Source organism: Dromiciops gliroides, chromosome 4 (assembly GCF_019393635.1).
Source record: "Dromiciops gliroides isolate mDroGli1 chromosome 4, mDroGli1.pri, whole genome shotgun sequence".
Classification (NCBI taxonomy): Eukaryota; Metazoa; Chordata; class Mammalia; order Microbiotheria; family Microbiotheriidae; genus Dromiciops; species Dromiciops gliroides.
In genome coordinates, this window is record NC_057864.1 from 480306506 (window position 1) to 480326015 (window position 19510).

The following is a 19510-nucleotide window of genomic DNA, read 5'->3' on the forward strand; positions in this document are numbered from 1 at the left end:
ACAGATGCAGTTCATTTATTTTCTCCTCTTGCCTGCTGATGCTAAGGTGTCATCATCTTGGCCTATGTTACTTTCTCACATTGATCGGTACTGAGCCTCCATGATCTGGCCTTGACTGCTTGTCCAGGTTTTCCCTACAAATCCTTGTTGACAGCCGAAATTGGCCACCGGCTCTTTTATTGACACACCAGACTCCCACACTTTACACAGGTCATTGGTTTGGCCTGGGATTCCCTGTTGTCGCATCTCTCCCTTTTAAACTGTACTGGGGCTAGTACAGCGTGGCGTTTGCAGTCCTACAACTGAATCCTCAGGCCCTGGGCCCAAGTTCTAGCTCTGCAGTTTACAGCCCCTAGGACCCTCCCCAGTTCAGGAGGAGGAATTAGACTAAATGACTTCCAAAGTTTTCCTAGCTCTAAATTGATGATCAGTGATCCTTTAAGGGGCAGCTAGGAGGCACAGTGGATAGAGCACCAGCCCTGGAGTCAGGAGGACCTGGGTTCAAATCCGGCCTCAGACACTTAACACTTACTAGCTGTGTGACCCTGGGCAAGTCACTTAACCCCAATTGCCTCACTTTAAAAAAAATGATCCTTTAAGGCTCTATTCATGTGCTGCCTCCTTGGCATGAGGCCTTCACTGACACCCAAAGCTGAAGTGATATCTCCCATCTCCAAACTCCAATAACATTTTGTTTATACCTCATTTTAAATCTGTTTTCTAGTTCAGTTAGTTGTGCATGTACCACATCCCTGCTTCAAGAGCCAGGACTCTTGTTCATGTTGGTATTCTCCATAGCACATGTGATAGTGTGTTGTATCTAATAGGTGCCCAATTCATTCCGATAAATTCAAAGAATTCTGGGCTCCAGTGAAATTGATATTGCAAAAGAAAACCACATTAGTTACGTTAAAATGGTGTTGGAAAATGTGGTTCAGGCTTGATTGAAAAATAAGAGGCGAGAGGCTTGTGGACTACTCGTGCTCCATCCCTATGTCTCCTCATGCACTCTCTGCCAGAAGAGAGCTAGACTTGGTAAGCAGCAACACCAATGAACCAACGGACATCAGTTTTTAAAAACGAAGCTGATTCTGCCTTAGCGGATAGGGGGTGTTTGCTTAGCCATGTGGAAGTCCCATGGGAACCAGCCCTTCCTGTGTGCAGCCAGGCTGTGCATTAGAGTAGAAATCAAAATCAGCCCCAAGCTAGAAGAAAGGATAAAGGTAAGAAAGGACTGTGGACTGGTGCAAGATCTTTAGCTGTCCCCATTCAGGTGAGCCCTTGCCAAGAGCAGGAAATGGAAGAGAGCAGAGGCTTGATCCTAACTGTGACAACCTGGCTTTGAGGAAGTAGCATCCGTGGCATGGAAGGCAAGTTAATGAAAAACTCGACGTGAGATTCAGCTAAGCTGCGTCTGCATCGCTATAGCTCTTGCAGCATAAGTAGTCACAACAGAACAGTTCTATTGATTTTTTAGTAATGGTTCCTCACACCTCAAGTCCCAGTGGCCTGTAGAGAGAAGTAGAAAGGACGCTGAAGAAAATGGTGGGTCTCACCCACTGACTGCACACTGAAGAGATTGATGTGGAAGTGATGCAGTCTTGAAGGATTATTTTACAAGGTATCTCAGGGAAGGGGACACACCATCCCAGATGAGAATGTCACCCTGAAAAGGCATTAGTATCTACAAAACTGTGTGCTTCCTGATTTTTACAAAATCCCTGAGAATGATCTACACAAATCAAGGACAGCCTTGAGGAAAGTATGGGAAGGGCGTGTGCTTCCTTTTCCAAGTGATTTTCTGTAGCAGACCACATATTTATAATCTCAGGGTTGACTCAGAGCTGACAGGAATCCAAGATCCCATTGTGTCTCTGTTTGTTGATTACCAAAAGAAAGAGAAGAAAAAACTGCCAGTGACTGGAAGCACAGCCCTAAAGGCTCTTCTCCACGGCACCTTTCGTGCACATGTTAAGTTTATACAAAACTCCTTGATAAATACAACTAGAGATAGTTCTATTCAGTGACCCTCCTGATCTTTAATACACACTTGCCAAAGGTATCTGACAGTGTCTGCAGCATCCCAGGAGAGGAAGGATTCCCGAGAGATGGTGAGGCATCCAGATGCTTCAGTTTTCCTAAGATTTTGTGTTTGAGGGCATCAAACCATAGGATGTTACTGAGCCTCATCATTGGGATCCATAAGTCCACAAGAGATGGGTTTAACCATCTGCACGGGGCAGCTAGGTGGCACAGTGGATAGAGCACCAGCCCTAGATTCAGGAGGGCCTGAGTTCAAATGCAGCCTCAGACACTTACACTTAGTAGCTGTGAGACCCTGGGCAACTCACTTAACCTCATTGCCCCACAAACAAAACAAAACAATCTGCACAGACAGAAGCCACATGGATGAAAGCTACCTGTTGTCCAAATTAGAATTAGTATATGAATACGGATGTTTGGGATGATGCTACAGATGAATGGATGGATGGACCCAGAATACAAGGAAGAAAACAGGCTGGATTGAATTTGGGAAATTCCAGAGTGCTTTTGATGATCCCACACCACTTCCTGGCATAAAATCCCATCTTTGTAAATACAGAAATTCCTCAGTTGTGCTGTTGGGTTGCAAACCGTAGTGCGTCCAGCTCCAAAGACTCTGACTTGGCGGTGAACTAGCAGCAGAAAGACGAGGTGAGCACCCTGTGCTACCACATGTCTCCAGGAATGATTTATGTGAGTAATCTGTGTAAGGGATGCCATCAAGAAAATGGGCATTTGGCTAGAAGGTGAACTTTGTCTATGATGAAGGTGAGAGCTGACTTCCTACTATAGCCTGCCGTCACTTGTAAAAAGACCTAGAACTAGGGTGCTTCATCTAGGGTCCATGAACTTGGTTTTTAAAAATAAAATGTTTTGAGAAGTATTTCAGCATAACTGGATTCTTTTGTAATCCCGTGTATGACATTTCATGCATTTAAAACCATGATTAAGGGGCAGCTAGGTGGCGCAGTGGATAGAGCACCGGCCCTGGAGTCGGGAGGACCTGAGTTCAAATCCGGCCTCAGACACTTAACACTTACTAGCTGTGTGACCCTGGGCAAGTCACTTAACCCCAATTGCCTCACTAAAAAACAACAACAACAACAAAAAACCATGATTGAGAGAAGAGTCTAGGACCCACAAAATGTGGAGAGCCTCTATCCTAGAGAGGGGTGTCTCAGCACAATGGGTAGAGATCTACAGAGATCTAGGAGAGAACATGGACAGGAATCCCCCAAGTCAAGAAGATGTGTGAACTTCCATCTTCACTAAGGGAGGAAATTGTCTATGAGGAGATCACAAATCTATCAAAGTGTAACAACATCATGTTAGCTTCTTGGGATTTTGGGGAATCACTGCAGATTCACTGGATTTGCCAGCTAGTAAAACCTACACATTCTTCTGCCCTTTGTAGTTAAACTCTTCAGAAAGGTTGTCTGTAGACTCTTTTCCTAACCCCTCAGTCTGGCTCTCTCCAAAGTGTCAGTGATCTATTAGTTGTCGAGAATTTAACAGCTGTTCTGACATGAACACAGAGAGAGAGAGAGAGAGAGACTTCCAACAGCTTTCTCAATACTGGAAATCCCTCATTCTGCCTCCTTGCTGGCTCTGTGTTCTGTGCTAGTAGCTCTTCCATTTCCTCTGCAAGGCCCTTCCACAACCCAACTTTTGTTCCTCCCTCCTGCGATTCCCCACCCACCCACCCAAATGGTCTTCACCAGACTTTTCTCCCAAACCTGATTTCTGCAGTGTGTGAGCCCCTGTTATCCTCAAGGACAACAGTGATCTGTGGTCTGACTCTCAGTCTTGCACCATATTAACTGTTCTCTGTTGGATTTCTGTGACTAACTCCAATGCAGTACTGCTGTTTCTAACCCTAACCCTAAGCCGGCTTCTTTTAAACAAAGTGGATGCTTTCATTCCCAGTCTCATCATTCAGCCTGTCCTACAGCAATACCTCCATGGTCATATTTTCTACCTGACCTTTAAAAGCACCGTTTTTTACTCAGTATTATTTTTTTCCCAGTTTCATGTAAAGATAGTTTTCAGGGCAGCTAGGTGGCACAGTGGATGGAGCACCGGCCCTGGATTCAGGAGTACCTGAGTTCAAATCCGGCCTCAGACACTTAACACTTACTAGCTGTGTGACCCTAGGCAAGTCACTTAACCCCAATTGCCTCACTAAAAAAACAAACAAACAAAAAGATAGTTTTCATTTTTATAAGATTTTGAGTTCCAATTTTTTTCTCTCCCTAAGAGAAAATTAAGCAGTCTCACATAAGTTATACAGTACAATGATATTAAACAAATTTCAGCATTAGTTATATTGTGAGAGAAGAATCAGAACAAAAGGGGAAAACCAAGAGAAAGAAACAAACAAAAACATCCCTAAAAAGTGAAAAGTTTGCCTCCATCTGCTGTCAGACTCTGCAGGTGTTCTTTCTCTGGATGTGGATGGAGGGCATAAAGTCTCTTCTGTGTTTGGTTTATCACCCCTGTTCTGGGCATTGCTCTGTGGACATCGGGTGCTGGGACCTACCTCTGCCTCCTGCCTAGTCCTTGTCTCCTGTCAGTTATCAGGTAGCTCTACTGCTTTTCCTCTTAGCTGGTCAGACCTGCTGTCCTCTGCACTAAGCAGGTTTGTCAGGCTTAGCAGATGTCTCTGTGGATTCTGAATTAGATCTGCTCGTCTCTAGGCAAATCTGTCCTTGACCCTTGTACTCCATCCCTGGCCAAGAACCGCCCATGAGAGACCAGAACTCTAAAGCCCCTTCTCGAGGATCATCTTTTTAAACTGTTCATCACTTGCTGCATTGTCCTTCCTCTGACAAGGTCTGAAGTGTCCAGCAGCAACAAGGGGGAAGATACAGGCGTACTTGGCTTTATCGCACTGTGTAGATATTCAGTTTTTTACAAATTGAAGCTCCAACAGCATCTGCTCATGCTATGTCACATTTTGACAATTCTCACAATTTTTCAAATTTCTCCATCATTATTATATCTGTTACGGCGATCAGTTATCTGCTAACTTTGACGTTAACATTGTAATTGTTTGGGGGCCCATGAGCCATGCCCATATGGGATGGTGAATTTAAGTCCATAAGCGTTGTGTGTGTTCTGACTTGTCACCATCCCACAGTCCCCCCATCTTCCTCTTCTCAGGCTTCCATATTCCCTGAGACAGAACAACATTGAAATTAGGCCAGTGAATAACCCTAAAATAACCTAAGTGTTCAAGTGAAAGGAAGAGGCAGTCAATGAGTCAAACTTCATTGTCCTATCTCAAGAAATTGCCACTTTCACCCCAGCCTTCAGCAGCCATGGCTCTGATTCATGAGCAGCCATCAACATCAGGGCATTTGTTGAAGGCTTACACGATGCTTAGTATTTTTTAGCAATATAGTATTTTCTAATTAATGTATTTACGTTGGTTTTTTAAAACATACTATTGCACACTTAGCAAACTATAGTAGAGTGTAAACATAACTTTTATACACATTGGGAAACCAAAAAATTCACATGACTCGCTTTGTTGTGATAGTCTCTTTATTGTGGTGGTCTGGAATCTCTCTGAGGCATGCCTATACCCCCTTGGACCCCGATGTCCATTTCTGGCTTCGTGATCTTCTCCAGGGTCCTTCAGACATCATTTGTGCCCCGTGAGGTACCAGAAGTAGGTGGAGTTGACCCCGCTTGACATAGCTTGGAAGTTTCTCTGACACATTTCAGAGACACCACTCCTCAGACACGATACCGTCAGGTGTAGACCCCTCACTCCACCCCCCTCAGCAGGGCACTGCTTTTGCCATGACGGAGAAGCAGAGAAAGGTTCTGATAGGAGAACGTTGAGCAGCCCAAAGTGCCTTGCCAATGAGGCCAAAGGAAAAGGCTGTTGTGTAATAACCTCTAATGTGTCTCCAGGGGGTCAGACAAATGGCATTCCTCTTGTACTCCAAAGAGTCAGCACTTTCCTGGGTCAGAAGCCAGGCTGTTCCTTTTGATGTCGTGGGTGTTTTCAAAGCGCTTTACAAGGAATTAGTTAATACGCTCTCCTGGTGAGGTAGGCAAAAATCTCCCATTGAACTGATGTGGTCACTGAAGAACAGGAAGGTTAAAAACCTTATTTCAAGCAGGGTGGAGCATTTTGTTCATGCAAATCAGTTCACTGAAAAAAATTCCCCATTACTCACCGTCTTTTGCTCTTGTGATCTTCTGCATAAAGGGATGGTAATGTGTGCCAACTGTGTGCCTGGGAAAGGCACTTGTCTCTGGGTCTCTTTTCTCTGTCCAAAATGAGGCAGTCAGACCGGAGTCCTTTTGGGGGCTGGCATTCATAGCTTCTCCATCCAGATACGGTGTGGCTTAACTAATTGGGTGTAAGGAGGGGCTTTGAATAATACCCGAATGCTAAAAGTCCCAGTTCCCCAGAGCCTCATTATCCAGTGTGGCATTTAGGGAGACAGTGAAACCTCCATTGTGTCCTTTGGCACCAGCCTAGATCTGCTGTTACTACAATAATCTTTCTGCTGCTGGTGCTTTAGGCTCACTTTTTCATAGGGCAAGTGAGTCGTTGTTTTGCAATGTGTTGTCTTTCACAGGGCTCCTCCCTCCTGTTGTGTTCTCCCAGCAACCTCAGTGGATGCTGGTGAAGTCTTGATTTCTCAAGTTTGGTGGTTGGTGGAGTAGCTTTGGCTCCGATAAGAACTCTGGATTTCGAAACTTAAATAGCTCTCTAGCTGTATTTCTGATTGTTTCTTGGAAGGTCTCGGAAGGTTTCATTCAGAAGGAATTTGCTTTCTCTTCTGGTTTGGTCTTCTGGTGCCTATGTGTGAAATGTCAGAACAACATCAATATTAGCTGATTTTTAGGACCAAAGGGCAAATATTACTTTAGACTGGTTAGCCCCATCTCTTTCTTCTGGTTTGGAGTTTGAGGTATCTTGGCCTCAACTGGAAGTCAAAGATCATTTGACCTGAAAAGGGACCTTTGAAATCTCTGAGCCCGACCTCTTCCTTTTACAGCTTAGGAAATTGCTTCCCTTTTCGCCCCCTCTATAAAACCCCCCTACTGATATTTCAATAGTACACACCACTCTTACTGCAAAAGATTAGCTTTCTTCTTTTTCTTAAGCTTTTTTTGAAGAAGTCATCGTTTTAGCAGTCTGATTAGATTCTCTTATGGCGGGGACCACAACAACCTTTGGGAAAGCCAGGACTCGCTCCTGGTGGCTGACAGGCAGGCTGGAGCACTTCCTTTCCTTCCATTAGGCAGGTTAAGGGGAGTCCTTTCTGTTCTCTTTTCCTTTTGTGTTCGGATAGAAGCTAGTGGGCCTCTAGGAGCCCATCGCTCAGAGGGCCTCCAAAGCTTGGCCTTTTTTTTTGTTTTTTTTGTGAGGCAATTGGGGTTAAGTGACTTGCCCAGGGTCACACAGTGTCTGAGGCTGCATTCGAACTCAGGTCCTCCTGACTCCAGGGCCAGTGTTCTATCCACTGTGCCACTGCACCTAGCTGCCCCTAAAGCTTGGCCTTTTTGACCTTAAAGCTGTTTTGTTCTTCGAGTTCTTAAAGCTGCAGATCTTCCCACGATGGAGCCTAAGTAGGTCGAAGATTCCATACTGATGCTCCCTGGGAAAGCAAACGTTTCAAATGAGCAATTCAGATTTACTATGAGGGAAGGAGCTACTTGTGAGAAGAGCAGCTCATGTCCTTGCAGTGGACATGATAGAAAGAATCCGGATCCAAACATTTTGCTTTCCTCTAGCTCCCCACCCTTGAGAGCCTGTGTTCGCTTTTCAGACATTGCATTAGGCACAGCATCCAGACGGCATCTTTCACCTTTTACTTCAGCTCATCTGAGTTATCCTGTGGTCACCTGCTTAAACGTGCTGTTCTTTTCCAAGGAAGTCAGGATGTCAAACAAGCCTTCCTTGGAGAGAGGCAGGGAAGGAGCAGATGCGGCTGGCCTCAGGTTGCTAACATGGAGACCAGAAGGGGGTGCCAGTGTCTCCTTGTGAAGGAGCTTGTGAGACAGGGGAAAGCATGCTTACTGTGCTCCATGTCTTCATTTTTCAACAAATACTTACTGAGTGAATACCCTCAATGATTCATTCCTGTGTGAAGTTCGTGGATGTGTGTTAAGTATATGCTTTTAAGGGAAAACATCCTCCTGATTGGTCAAGAACCAAATTCTGAGTCAGGACATTAGTATAAACCAGCTCAACATAGTTAGGGTTAATGTGAGCTCTTGGTAGAAAGATAGAAGATCGGCACCCACTCCCACACAGCCAGATGAACCTAAAACTTACACATAATTTCAAAGCCCATTTCCAAGTTCTTTGGGATTGCCCACGAGTTTTTGTGACATAAAATGTGTTTGCAGATGGTCATGTCAGGTATAGAGCTGAGCTTTCCTGCGCTTTCATAGGAGTCCCCGAGGTTGGGGTGGGGGGAGAGGCACAGGCTGGAAAGGGCTTTTCAGCAGTTAGTTGGCCTTTTGAAAATACTTGTAAAAATCTGTACCCTTCCTCACTTTCTCAGTCCATCATTCTTTTTGTTTTGTAAACGTTTGCCTTGGAGAAAAACAAAAGTAGGTGGGGGCTCTTATAATCAGAACAGTAATTCTTGAAATTTAGTGTGTATTAAATGAAATGTTTTATCACAGAAATAGAGACCTTTATATACAAAAGTTCTTCTCTGGGCCAAACCCCCCAACCGTAGGAGCTTCTGCCTCTGGTGTCTTGTAAGTGGGATGACTTTACTATGAATCAGAGTCCTTAGTTACTCTAAAGCCTGGCTTAATCTACCTGAATTCCACTTTTATCTCCTGTGTTTGTAGGAATCATAGCTGCCAATGTCTTTGTGTTCTGTTTGTGGCGAGTACCTTCCCTCCAGAGGTCAATGATCAAGTACTTCACGTCTAATCCAGCCTCTAGTAAGTCTCACCAGCCCTGTGGCTGTATTGGGGTGGGGTAGGGAGAAGGTGTCCTGTGTGGAAGACAAGTGAGGTCTATGTTGAGTAAGGTGTTACCTCAGTATGTCCCAAGACCCCTGATTCATGGGTGTGGCCATCCTGTCTGAGGTTGTCACCCAGAGCCCTCTTCCTTCCTTAAAATGGGCAGTTGAAGGGCCTCCCCTGCCCACCCCCATTAAGAGATTACTAAATCAGGGTCAGAGCTCTTTGGCTTTCTAGAGGAGGGTCTTCATCACTTGCCACAGTCGAAGTCTGGCAATGAGCCCCTGCTTGGCCGGGCCTCGAGTGACCAAACGTAGCCCTTCATCAGGCCAGTGCCAAAGCCTGGTAGGATCTAGCAGAGCTTAGCGCCTGCTGCTGGAGCTGCTGCCTCACACCCAGGGAGGAAATGTCCAAGCAGACCCCCAGCGGCCCAAGACTCTCATTCTTTCTCTTTTCTTTTTAATTGTGGCCAGTGAGCTCTGAGCAAAATGTGTAGGTGCTGTTAGTGACTTAGGAGAGGTTTAATCTGGAGGAAACATTGCACAGAACTTCTTGTTCTTTTCCTGAGACATCCTGGTAATATCGACATCTTACCAGGGCAGGCACGGTTTCATTCTTCGTGTCTGTGTCCCCAGCACATAGTAGGCACTTCATAGCTTATGGAATGACCGATCGAAATGGAAGTTTTTGCCAGGGATGTTTCCACCAGAGTTTGTGCTGCAGCAGACGTTGGGGAGAAGGGGGCTGGGCTTGGGGATTCTCCCAGAGATACAGAGCAGCCCGACCTGTTCTGTCTTTGGGCGCGGGGGTGAGGAGGGGCTCCCCTGCAGCACTGCCTGCCCTTGGCAAGAGAACCTTGCTCAGATATTGTTCTCTCTGGAAAAGGAGCCCTGAGAAGATGTCCTCCCTGCTGCTGTGGCTTTGTCCTCCCCAGTGGAAGTACCTGACTCTTGGAGAGTGGCCCAGGACCTGCCTGGGGGCCCTGAGGATGGCTTCCTCTCCTGTGGTCCCCGGGATCTGAGCCCCTTCCAAGGCCTTGGGCTACGTGGCGAGAACTCATGTTCTTGGTCAGACCCACAAGGGATGTCGGCCCCTGAGAACATGCCCAGGACCTGCAAGGGGGGTGGGTGTCGTCATGTTCCCCCCCCCCCCCGCCCTGAGGCTGACACTGACCCTGCTCTCCTCTTTTTTGCAGAAGCCCTTTGCTCCCCCATGTTGCTCTCCACCTTCAGCCACTTCTCCTTGCTGCATATGATGGCGAATATGTACGTCTTGTGGAGCTTCTCCACCAGCATAGTCAATATCCTGGGGAAGGAGCAGTTCGTGGCCGTCTACTTGTCTGCAGGTAATGGCCCAAATGCCCACGAGTCACGCCCCACAGTGGCCGGCCTGCCTCCCTGGGGGCCTGCCCCTGCTCAGCCCCTAGGGCCCGGCCATGCTGAGATTTCTCTTAACTGAGCTGGGGCTTAGAAGGGTGGGACCCTGGGGATCAGGTATCTTCAGCCCCCTGGGAGACAAGGCCCTTGTCCTGCTTAGCAAGTGTTTGGTCCTGACTCAGATTCAGAGGAGTTTCCTCCTTCATTTGTTCTGCAAAGTCCCCACTTAGGGGCCCTTGCTCTAGAACAAGAACGCCATAGATGTAGCCATAGAGATTGTCCATCACATGCAGCGTCATGGAGCTCCCAGAACCATGTGGTCTTCAGGCCTCGGGAAAGGACCCCAGAAACCCTTGGGAAGATTCCAGAGCCCCAGAGGTGCCAGACCCCCTCAAAGGAACCGCTGCAGCCAGAAAAGAAACAGTGTCTGGGAATAAATGTCAGTAGCTACGAGGGGCCCACTAAGAGCATCTCTGACCTCATAAAGACTTGCTGTTTAAAAGAAATAAAGCAAAAGCAGAGAAGTAGCCCAAGGAAAGGGCATCAGAAGCAACAGAGGAAATAAGCCCAGCTCCCTGATAAAGGCCCCTCCAGACACCCACAACCAAGGGCTGGTAGAGCTGCTCTTGGATCCAGGTGGCCCCAGTTAGTGGTGACTACTCCAGTGGGCCTCATTTTCCTCATCTGCACAGTGGGAATGTTGCCATACCTATAGCCCTTATGCCCTCGGGTCGTTGTGAGGACCAGATGAAATCATGCCTGTGGAGGCCACCAGAAGAAGAGAGTCAAAGTGGGGGCAGCTAGGTGGGGCAGTGGATAGAGCACCAGCCCTGGATTCAGGAGGACCTGAGTTCAAATCGAGCCTCAGACACTTAACACTTACTAGTTGTGTGACCCTGGGCAAGTCACTTAACCCCAATTGCCTCACAAAAAAAAAGAAAAAGAAGAGAGTCAAAGTGGATGAAAAACTCCTGGGAAGAATTACCAGAAGGTCTCAGCCTGACCAAAAACAAAAAACAAAACAAAACAAAACCCACCAACAAAAAACATCTCAGGAAGGGATCTTGAAAAAGATTAGAAAAACATAAACTCTGATATGTGCAGAGATAGATTTAGGCTTGAGGCAGAGATAGTCTTCCTGAGTGGGCTTGAGCTATCAGAAAGTGAAATGGGCTGCTGCCTCCCAGGGGCATGAGTTCCCTTCCTCAGAAGTCTTCACACAAAGGCCTTGGGGTGGTGGAGCCTGGAGAGCAGCCGGTGCCCAGAACACTGAGTAAATAAAGGAAGGGAGTCTGGTCTTGGACTCCAAGGAATGATTCCCAGAAAACCTCTAGGACGAGCAGCCCTCTGCCCCAGTGCAGAAGCCCCAGGCCTGAGGAGGAGGTTAGACCCATCCCCCTGCACGCTGTTGGGCATTGTTGTCATAGGGATCCCAAAATGCAGAGAGAAGAGAAGAACCTGTCTGCAGGCAGGCAGCAGCAGCAGCCACAGGGCAAAACACTCCAAAGAGTCACAACAACTCAGCAAACATTTCTGTCCATCCCTCTCAAGTTAGAGCAAATATCACCTAAATTAAACAAGTATTTTTTCAGCCTCTACTCTGTCAGTTCCCGGGGATGCAAGGACAAGCTCTCATTGTCAGAGAAGTTACTTTTTATTTGAGGGATAAGTTATACAAACAGAGAGGGGTAAATAGGGTAATTTGGAGAGAAACAGGGCTCTGGGAAGGCTTCCTTCAGACCTGGGCATATTGGAGGCACCTGCGTCCCTGAAAGTAGCCAGGAATACTCAGAGGTGAAGGGGAAGGAGGCCACAAGGCCCAGGCAGCGGGGGCAGTCAAGTTTGGAGGTGACAGATTGAACATCCAGCTCAGGGATCGACAGAAAGGCCCACTGGCTTTAGGGTATTGTGCGAAGGGGAGTGATGGGGAATGAGGCTGGAAGGCGAGGGAGGGCGGCAATAGGAAGGTGGTTTGCCATCTTGTCTTCATGGCACTAGGGATCTGCTGGAGACTCTTGGGTGGGGCCGGGACATGAGCAAATCTGTCTTTTAGGAAAGTGGATTGGAGAGGGAAGAGACCAGAAGTGGGGAGGCCAGTTTGGTGGCGTGGACGAGGGATGGCGATGTTCAGATCAAAGGCAGCGCCATCCCTGTATGTCTTTGAGGGCGAGTGGCTATGAGAGGCAGGGGATTTATTAACTAGGAGGCCAGAGTTTTGGGGGGGAGGGTCCCCACATATAAGGACAGAGGCTTCAAGGGAGAGGAAGGCTTTGAAAAAAAAAGGAGGGCGATGCTCTAGAGGGTGATAGAGAAGAGGTTTCTGGGTGACAAGAAAAGTCCTTCCTTCCCTGGTGTGCCCACACCCCTCCTCTTGCAGTCTGGGTCCATTTCCTCCACTAAATCCTGCAGAAAGAATTGACCCGAGGGGCTGGATATCTTCCATCTGTATGCAAGCAGCATGTGGGGGGTCCATCTGTTTCTTCCTGCTCGTGCTGCCTACCTGGCCCAACTTCTGCCAGTTTTATAAAAACATACATAAAAGGTTAAAGAAATGACAGAATTAACACAGAGCACTGGTAGTCATCATTATAGATGCATTCATGTGTTAAAATATAGATCTAATTATTTCATCATATTAGAGAATTGGGCTTTTTTTCTTTCACGTTTAGTTGCAGTTGTTAAGTTTGTAATAAACATAAATTGTAAATACGGCTGAGTCACTCCCTGAACTGGCAGGCAGAACTAATTCCCCACATGTCAGAGTCTATCTGCACTCGAGAGGCCATCAAGTTGAATTTTTCCCTGAGCAGGAGCCACCTCCATAGCACACGTGAGGAGTGGTCTTGTGGCTTGCCCTGAGAACCTCCAGGGAGGAGGAACAAATGGCCGGCAAGGTGGCCATGGCCCTCAGAGCCTATGTGGGGCTTAGCTGTCTTGATCCAGGGATCCACCCAGGCTGGGCTCGAGTCTGTCCTGCAAAGCCATCCCCAGCAGGGGCCTGGACAGCTCAGGGTCCTGATGAGAATGTGTTTTTTTCTCTCTGCTTCCTTTCAGGCGTCATTTCCACTTTCGTCAGTTATGTCAGCAAAGTGGCCACAGGGAGATTCGGACCATCTCTCGGTGCGGTAAGTGCTGCTCGGGAGTCTTGCTGTCAGAATGATTTCTTAAACCCCTGTAAGTTATTGTCTCAGTGTGGTTCCGCCTCTCGGGCTCCAGCTTCTGCCAAGCCTCTTCATGTGCATCACAGTGTGTTGTCCTTTGTTGAAGCAGAAACGTGGGGGAGGTGATTTTCTTTTTATTTTTTATTGCCATGTTTTGGGTTTTGCATCACCTTTATTTCCACGTGTATGCCTTTTCTACCTAGGAGGCATTGCTTATAATAAATAAGAAACAAAAGGTTGGAAAGAGTGGTTGGAGATAGGCCATGTCTGGCAGCATACGTGGTGCTGAACTACCAGTCTCCCCACCTCCCCAGAGAAGGGAAGGGGACGGTTTGGGTCTTTTTGGTTATTGTTCCTGCCCTAGGCGTTGTTGGAGTCCTTGTGTGCACCCTTTGGTGGGTTCTGCTCCCTTCACTTTGCATCAGCTCATAGAAGTCTTCCTAGTCTTCTCTGTGTTCGTCAGAGACCATGTGATTATCTAATCCTTTTAACATCATGACTAAAACTGAAGGTTAAAAGCTGAAACAGTGATTCCCCTTTGCACATGAAAAATCCGAATGTTTTCTTTTGAATTGCACTTAGCAACCCAGAAAAGAAAAATCATAGACAAATACATTCAACTTTACTCTTTCAGTGGGCAGCACTCCTGGAAAGTCTGAATCACTTTTTTCCCCCAAACTGAATTAATAAATTTAAAACAATTTTAAAATAACTTCATGATGAACTTTAGAAGTAGAATAAGTATAGAGCCATCAAACAAATCCTTTTCCAAATCCTTTCTACATTATATAAATATTCAGCTTTTATTGATTTGTTTTGAGGTCCCTATTTTCATGTTTTATGTTTTTCTTCTCTATCTAAGCGTTTGTTGTTTTTAGTATATGGGCATGATCAGAGATAAACATAAAGCTTTCTGGGCCAGAATAGATGGGGGGAGGGAAGCCCTGCTTTTTTCCAGTAATGACTCACGTGGATTAGGAATGCTTATCTGGGTGTGGCACATGGAGATGGTTGGTTCCTGGTTCTCTGACTCTAATCATAGGATCTTTGTTTCAGTCCCAGCTCTGCTGCTGCCCAGAGTTACTTTGATTAGCACATTTCTGAGGGTTTTAGTTTCCCCATCTCTCCTTTTTTTTTTTTTTTACTGGAAATTCTCTTTATTGTAGAGGAATAGTATGCTGGAGTTTATTTAATAATTTTTTTTGCGAAACGAGAATTTAGCAAGTTGCTCAGTGTCACACGGCTATAAGTGTCAAGTGTCTGAGGCCCTCCTGCACCACCCAGATGCCCTGGACACCGTTTAGATGATTCCAATTTTGTTGTTAACATCCAAAGCATCCTAGTCTGGAGCCAGTCGGACGCAGGCCTGATGAGTGTGTTGGCCTTGGCCGCGTCCATGTCATAAAGCTTCTTTACAGCTTGCTTCATCTGGTGCTTGTTGGTCTTGAGACCCACAATGAAGACGAGGGTGGTGGTGTCCTCTATCAAGGGAGACTTCATGACGGCACAGCGGGCAAGCTTGTTTCTCCTCGGGGCACTCTTCCCAGGGTACTTGGGCTGCCTTCGAAGGCTTGGGTCACCGGAAGGTGGGGGTGTCGGGATCTTCTTCTTTCTGTGGCTGTGCACACCCTTCAAGGTCTTGGCCTTGGCTTCCCTCTTGGGGGGAATAACCACTCACCATGCGACACAATTTGCTAGGCCCTGGTCTTGCCCCAAGTCATTCAAAAGGCCTGGATTCAAATTCGACTCTGCTCTGCCCACCACACCCCGGGCTGGGCCAGAAGAGTGACCCTCACCCACACTTACTCTTCAAGTTTAACTATAGGAAGCTTGGGGGGTGGGGGGCCTTTTTCAAATGCTCTTTCTTTTTAAATTTAAATTTTTTTCTAATAAAAATCTATTTTCTTTCCTTCCCATCTCCCACCCCCACCTCACCCCTAACTAATGAGAAAAAAAAAAAAGAAAAAATACATAACAAATGTGCCTAGTCAAGCAAAACAAATTCCCATGTTGTCCGTGTCCAAAATAAACCACAGGTCTTGTTGTGCCCCGTCCCTTCCTGGTCTTCTGGGATTGTGTCTGACCATTGCATTGATTGTTTTTCTTTTGTGGCTTCAGCTTTTTCAAAAACTGTCCAGTATAGGATGTTGAACTTGAATGTGAATGAATGTCACCTAAGTTTGGGGCTTTAGTCATTCATTCGTTCATTCATTCATTCCCCAAACCTTTGTTGAGGCCCTGCTCTTTACTGAGTGGGGTAGCTCACACCGCACTAGGGGTCATAGTGCTGTCCCAGTAAAAGGCACATCATAGTGTGACAAAGGCCAGGAGACAGAGAGCCTGTTGTGAAAGATCCCTTCTGGTGCCCGAGGGTGTTGGGGCATCTCAGCTGGGTGCACAGGACAGAGGGGTGGGCCGGAATCTTGGAATCTGAAGAGAAAGCCCATGGGGGCCAGCCCCCCAGCCCCTGCACAATTTCTTTCTCAGCTGCGGAAGCTCAGTTTCCACTTTGGAGCAGGTTCTAGAATCACCTTCCTCCCTGCTCAGGGGACATCCACACAACTGGAGGTCGCACTTCCTAGTTGCCCACCCGGGCAGCATTGGCAGGGGTGTCGCCTACTGTTGATAGCAGAGCCTGAACAGCTGAGACTCCTGCACAGGCACTTGGAGGGGCTTGGGGGCACGAGTGTCTTTCACAGCTCAGAGAGGGAGTGCTCTTCCAGGTCCCTACAAGCCCCAAGTGTCCGGCTCAGAATTTCGGTCCATCGGTCAGTCGGTCAGCGAGCACCGATGGGGTGCTGACCGTGCTGGGCACTGTGCCCTCTCCTCACGGAGCTTCTGCTCTAACGAGGGTCCAGAGGGACCCACAAGCCAATGGCGGCTGCGGTTAGGCCTCCCTGAGGTCCCCCTGGTGTTTGCCTTGACGCTCAGGGCCCCTCATGGGGGTTTGGGGGGCACGTCCAGGTCCGCTCCGTGACCCCCCCCTCTTCTCCTCCGCAGTCAGGAGCCATCATGACCGTCCTGGCAGCCGTCTGCACGAAGATCCCTGAAGGGAAGCTGGCCATCATCTTCCTCCCCATGTTCACCTTCACTGCAGGAAACGTGAGTGCTCCGGGGGGCCCCTGGGTGCTCGCCTCTGACTTCTCTGGCCCCTTCCTCCCCCCGCTAGTGCCTCCGAGATTCCCAAGGGGCTTCTTTAAACATCCAAAACGTTCGGTTCTCCTGACCTCGAGTGAGCCCATGACCAAGTGCAGGGCCAAGGCAGGATCCCCACTCATTGTGGGGCCTCCAGTCCAGGAAGCGTAAGCATTTGTAGAGCACCCACTCTGTGCCAGGCCTTCACCACAACCACAGGAGGGAGGGGCTGTTGTGATCCCCATTTTGCAGATGAGGAAACTGAGGCAGGGATGTAGCGACTTGCCAGGGGTCACCCACCTAATAAGTGTCTGAGGCAGGATTTGAACTTGGTTCTTCCTGACCCAAGGCTGGGCACTCTGCCACACAGCTCTAACCTGGAAGGGACCCCGAACGCCTACTGGCCTCTGGGGGCCTTTAGAAATGCCCAGCACCCTGGGACCCGCCGTGAGGGAGCTGGCCCCAGTGCCCACAAGGCCGTTCCTTCTGACTTCAGCACCCATGCCCCTCCCTCCCTCTCTCCCTCCAAGGGCGGCACCTTATCTGACCCTTGGGTGGCTTTCACAGGGGCCAGGAGCTAGTGTTACTTCTGCAGACACTGCCCCTGAGCGCAGGCCCGGCTCTGCATTAGAAAACAGATGAAGGCACTGGTCTTTTCATCTAATTTAGCATTTCTTCCAGCACAGAAATAACTTGAGAGAATGTAATAATAGGCAGGATGGGGCGAGCATCAAATGAGGAGACTGTAGGCCAGCTGCTCCTGGCAGATGCAGCCAATGTTTCTCCTTGGGAGGGGCTGCAGGAGACCGCCCCCAGCCCAGTTCTCCAGGCCAGCCCAGCTCGTCAGGGTGGGCTGGCCACTGACTTCTGGCCCCGCCTCCAGCCTGGTGTTTGGGAACTGGCAGGCCCTCACAGGCCAGCAGATCCAAATGCCCTTATCTTACAGATGGGGAAACGGAGCCCCACAGAGGTCAAGTCATCTGCTGAGAATCCCCCAGCTAGCAGGTGTCAGGGTGGGATCCGACTGACTTCTGACCAGTCCCCGTGTAGACAGCCCAGGACAGTACTGGGGGTCTCCATGGCACAGCCTCTCCAAAGAGGTCACATCTGGGCCCTTCGTCTTGTTTTCTCCCGTCCCCGCTCTCCCTCCCCGGCCTTCCCCTTTAATTATGTGGCCTGGGGAGCCCCCTCCACGGAGCCTGGCCAGGAGCATGTAGGATGGGGGTTTCAGGGCTCCTGGAATGCTAGCCCAAGAACCAGCCCCTGGGGTCCCTGCACCCCTGGTCTGCCTGCGGTGGGGGGTAGGGCAGGGAAGGGCTGGGCTGGGTGCTGAGAGTGAAGCCCTAGCAATGCTGGTCCTTCAGATGAGGGGGGAGGCCCTGGGTCTGGGAAGATCAGCGCCTGAAGCCGAGCTGCATCAGGCAGCTTTGGGGATGCACAGGCAAGGGGGTAGAGGTGAGGCTACAGAACGGTCGGTCCTAAAGGCTCCCTGCAGACAAGGCCCGGCAGTGACCATGGCCCGAGAGCACAGATGGTGGGGCTGCACGTGCAGCGAGCCGATGGCAGGTCTGGGGTCTGCAGGAGATCAGAGGCAGACAGACCCCCATCCTTTAATTAATTGGTTTGGACTTCATCAAAGTGTGTGACCACTCCAGGGTAATCATGATAGTAACAGTAACAAAAGCTAGCCTTTACAAAGCATTTTACAGCTATGATCTCATCTGACCCTCACAACAACCCTAGGAGGCAGGTGTTACGGTTTTCCCCATTTATAGTTAAGGAAACTGAGGCAGACAAAGGTTAACTGACTTAGCCAGGATCGCACAAGGCTCTGAGGCTGGATTTGAACTCAGGTCTTCTTGACTCCAGGTCTGATGCTCTGTCCACTGCACCACCAGCTGATTGAAGAATACAGGCTTTCTCTAGGCATCTCCCCTTTCCTTTGCTCCTTTCTTCTCCTTGTCTCTCTTCTGCCTTTATCCCACAGTGGGGTCAGTTAGGACAGTAAAAGACCAAGGGCTCTCCAGTGCTTTTATTCTCTGGGCCTCCTGTCTGTCTCTGCATCTTCCTCATCTGTAAAACAGGGAGGATAAAATAGGTGCTGCCCCCACGCCCCCAGGGGAAGTGCTTTACAAACATCAGTGCAAATGTGGCCAGGCTATTCCTCATCCCCAGGCTCCTGAGTGGAGCCGCACCAGGGCCCCTCTCCACCACCCTCAGCTCTCTGTCTGAGGGCAGCCCCCCGGGGGGCCCTTCTCTCTTTGGGGGCGGTCACAGCTCTGATAGAGGATGAGCCTCCCGGCAGCTGGTAAAGCAGAGTCTGCCACATGCTCTGGGAGATGGTCTGATTTTATAGTTATTAATATTCACTCCTAACTTAATGTCACTGTAAGTGACTCAGCTTTGTGCATGCTCTGTTAATGCCCCTGTCACTGCCCTCCTCCTTTCTTTCTCATCTGTCTCCTTCTCTGCATGAGGTTGGTGGCTCCCTTATGTCATTCCCTGCCTCCATTGGGAGACCACATGGTGTCAGGGACAGAGGGCTGACCTAGGAGCTGGGGAGGCCCAGCCTCAGCTGTTGCCTCAGACTGGGGCTGGGGGACCCTGAGCAAGTCACTTGGGCCATCAGGTCTCTAAGTAGCTCCCTTAGACAATGTGGCTCCTCCTGTGACGGTGCCCACTACCCATGGGATCAGAGCTCTGGGGGCAGGGGCAGGGCCTCCTCCTGCACGTCTTGGTGAGGCAATTGGGGTTAAGTGACTTGCCCAGGGTCACACAGCTAGTAAGTGTTAAGTGTCTGAGGCTGGATTTGAACTCAAGTCCTCCCGACTCCGGGGCCGGTGC

General features: G+C 48.7%; 1 protein-coding gene across 3 annotated transcripts in view; it reads left to right on the forward strand.

Moving 5' to 3' along the window:
- PARL (presenilin associated rhomboid like) overlaps positions 1-19510 on the forward strand; it is a 47024-nt gene that overhangs the window by 9638 nt on the left and 17876 nt on the right. For all 3 annotated transcript variants that reach the window (XM_044002994.1, XM_044002993.1, XM_044002995.1), the window contains exons 5-8: positions 8878-8973; positions 10190-10339; positions 13425-13495; positions 16532-16633. In XM_044002994.1, coding sequence (XP_043858929.1) covers positions 8878-8973; positions 10190-10339; positions 13425-13495; positions 16532-16633 — 419 coding nt within the window. The remainder of the gene's footprint in view (positions 1-8877; positions 8974-10189; positions 10340-13424; positions 13496-16531; positions 16634-19510) is intronic.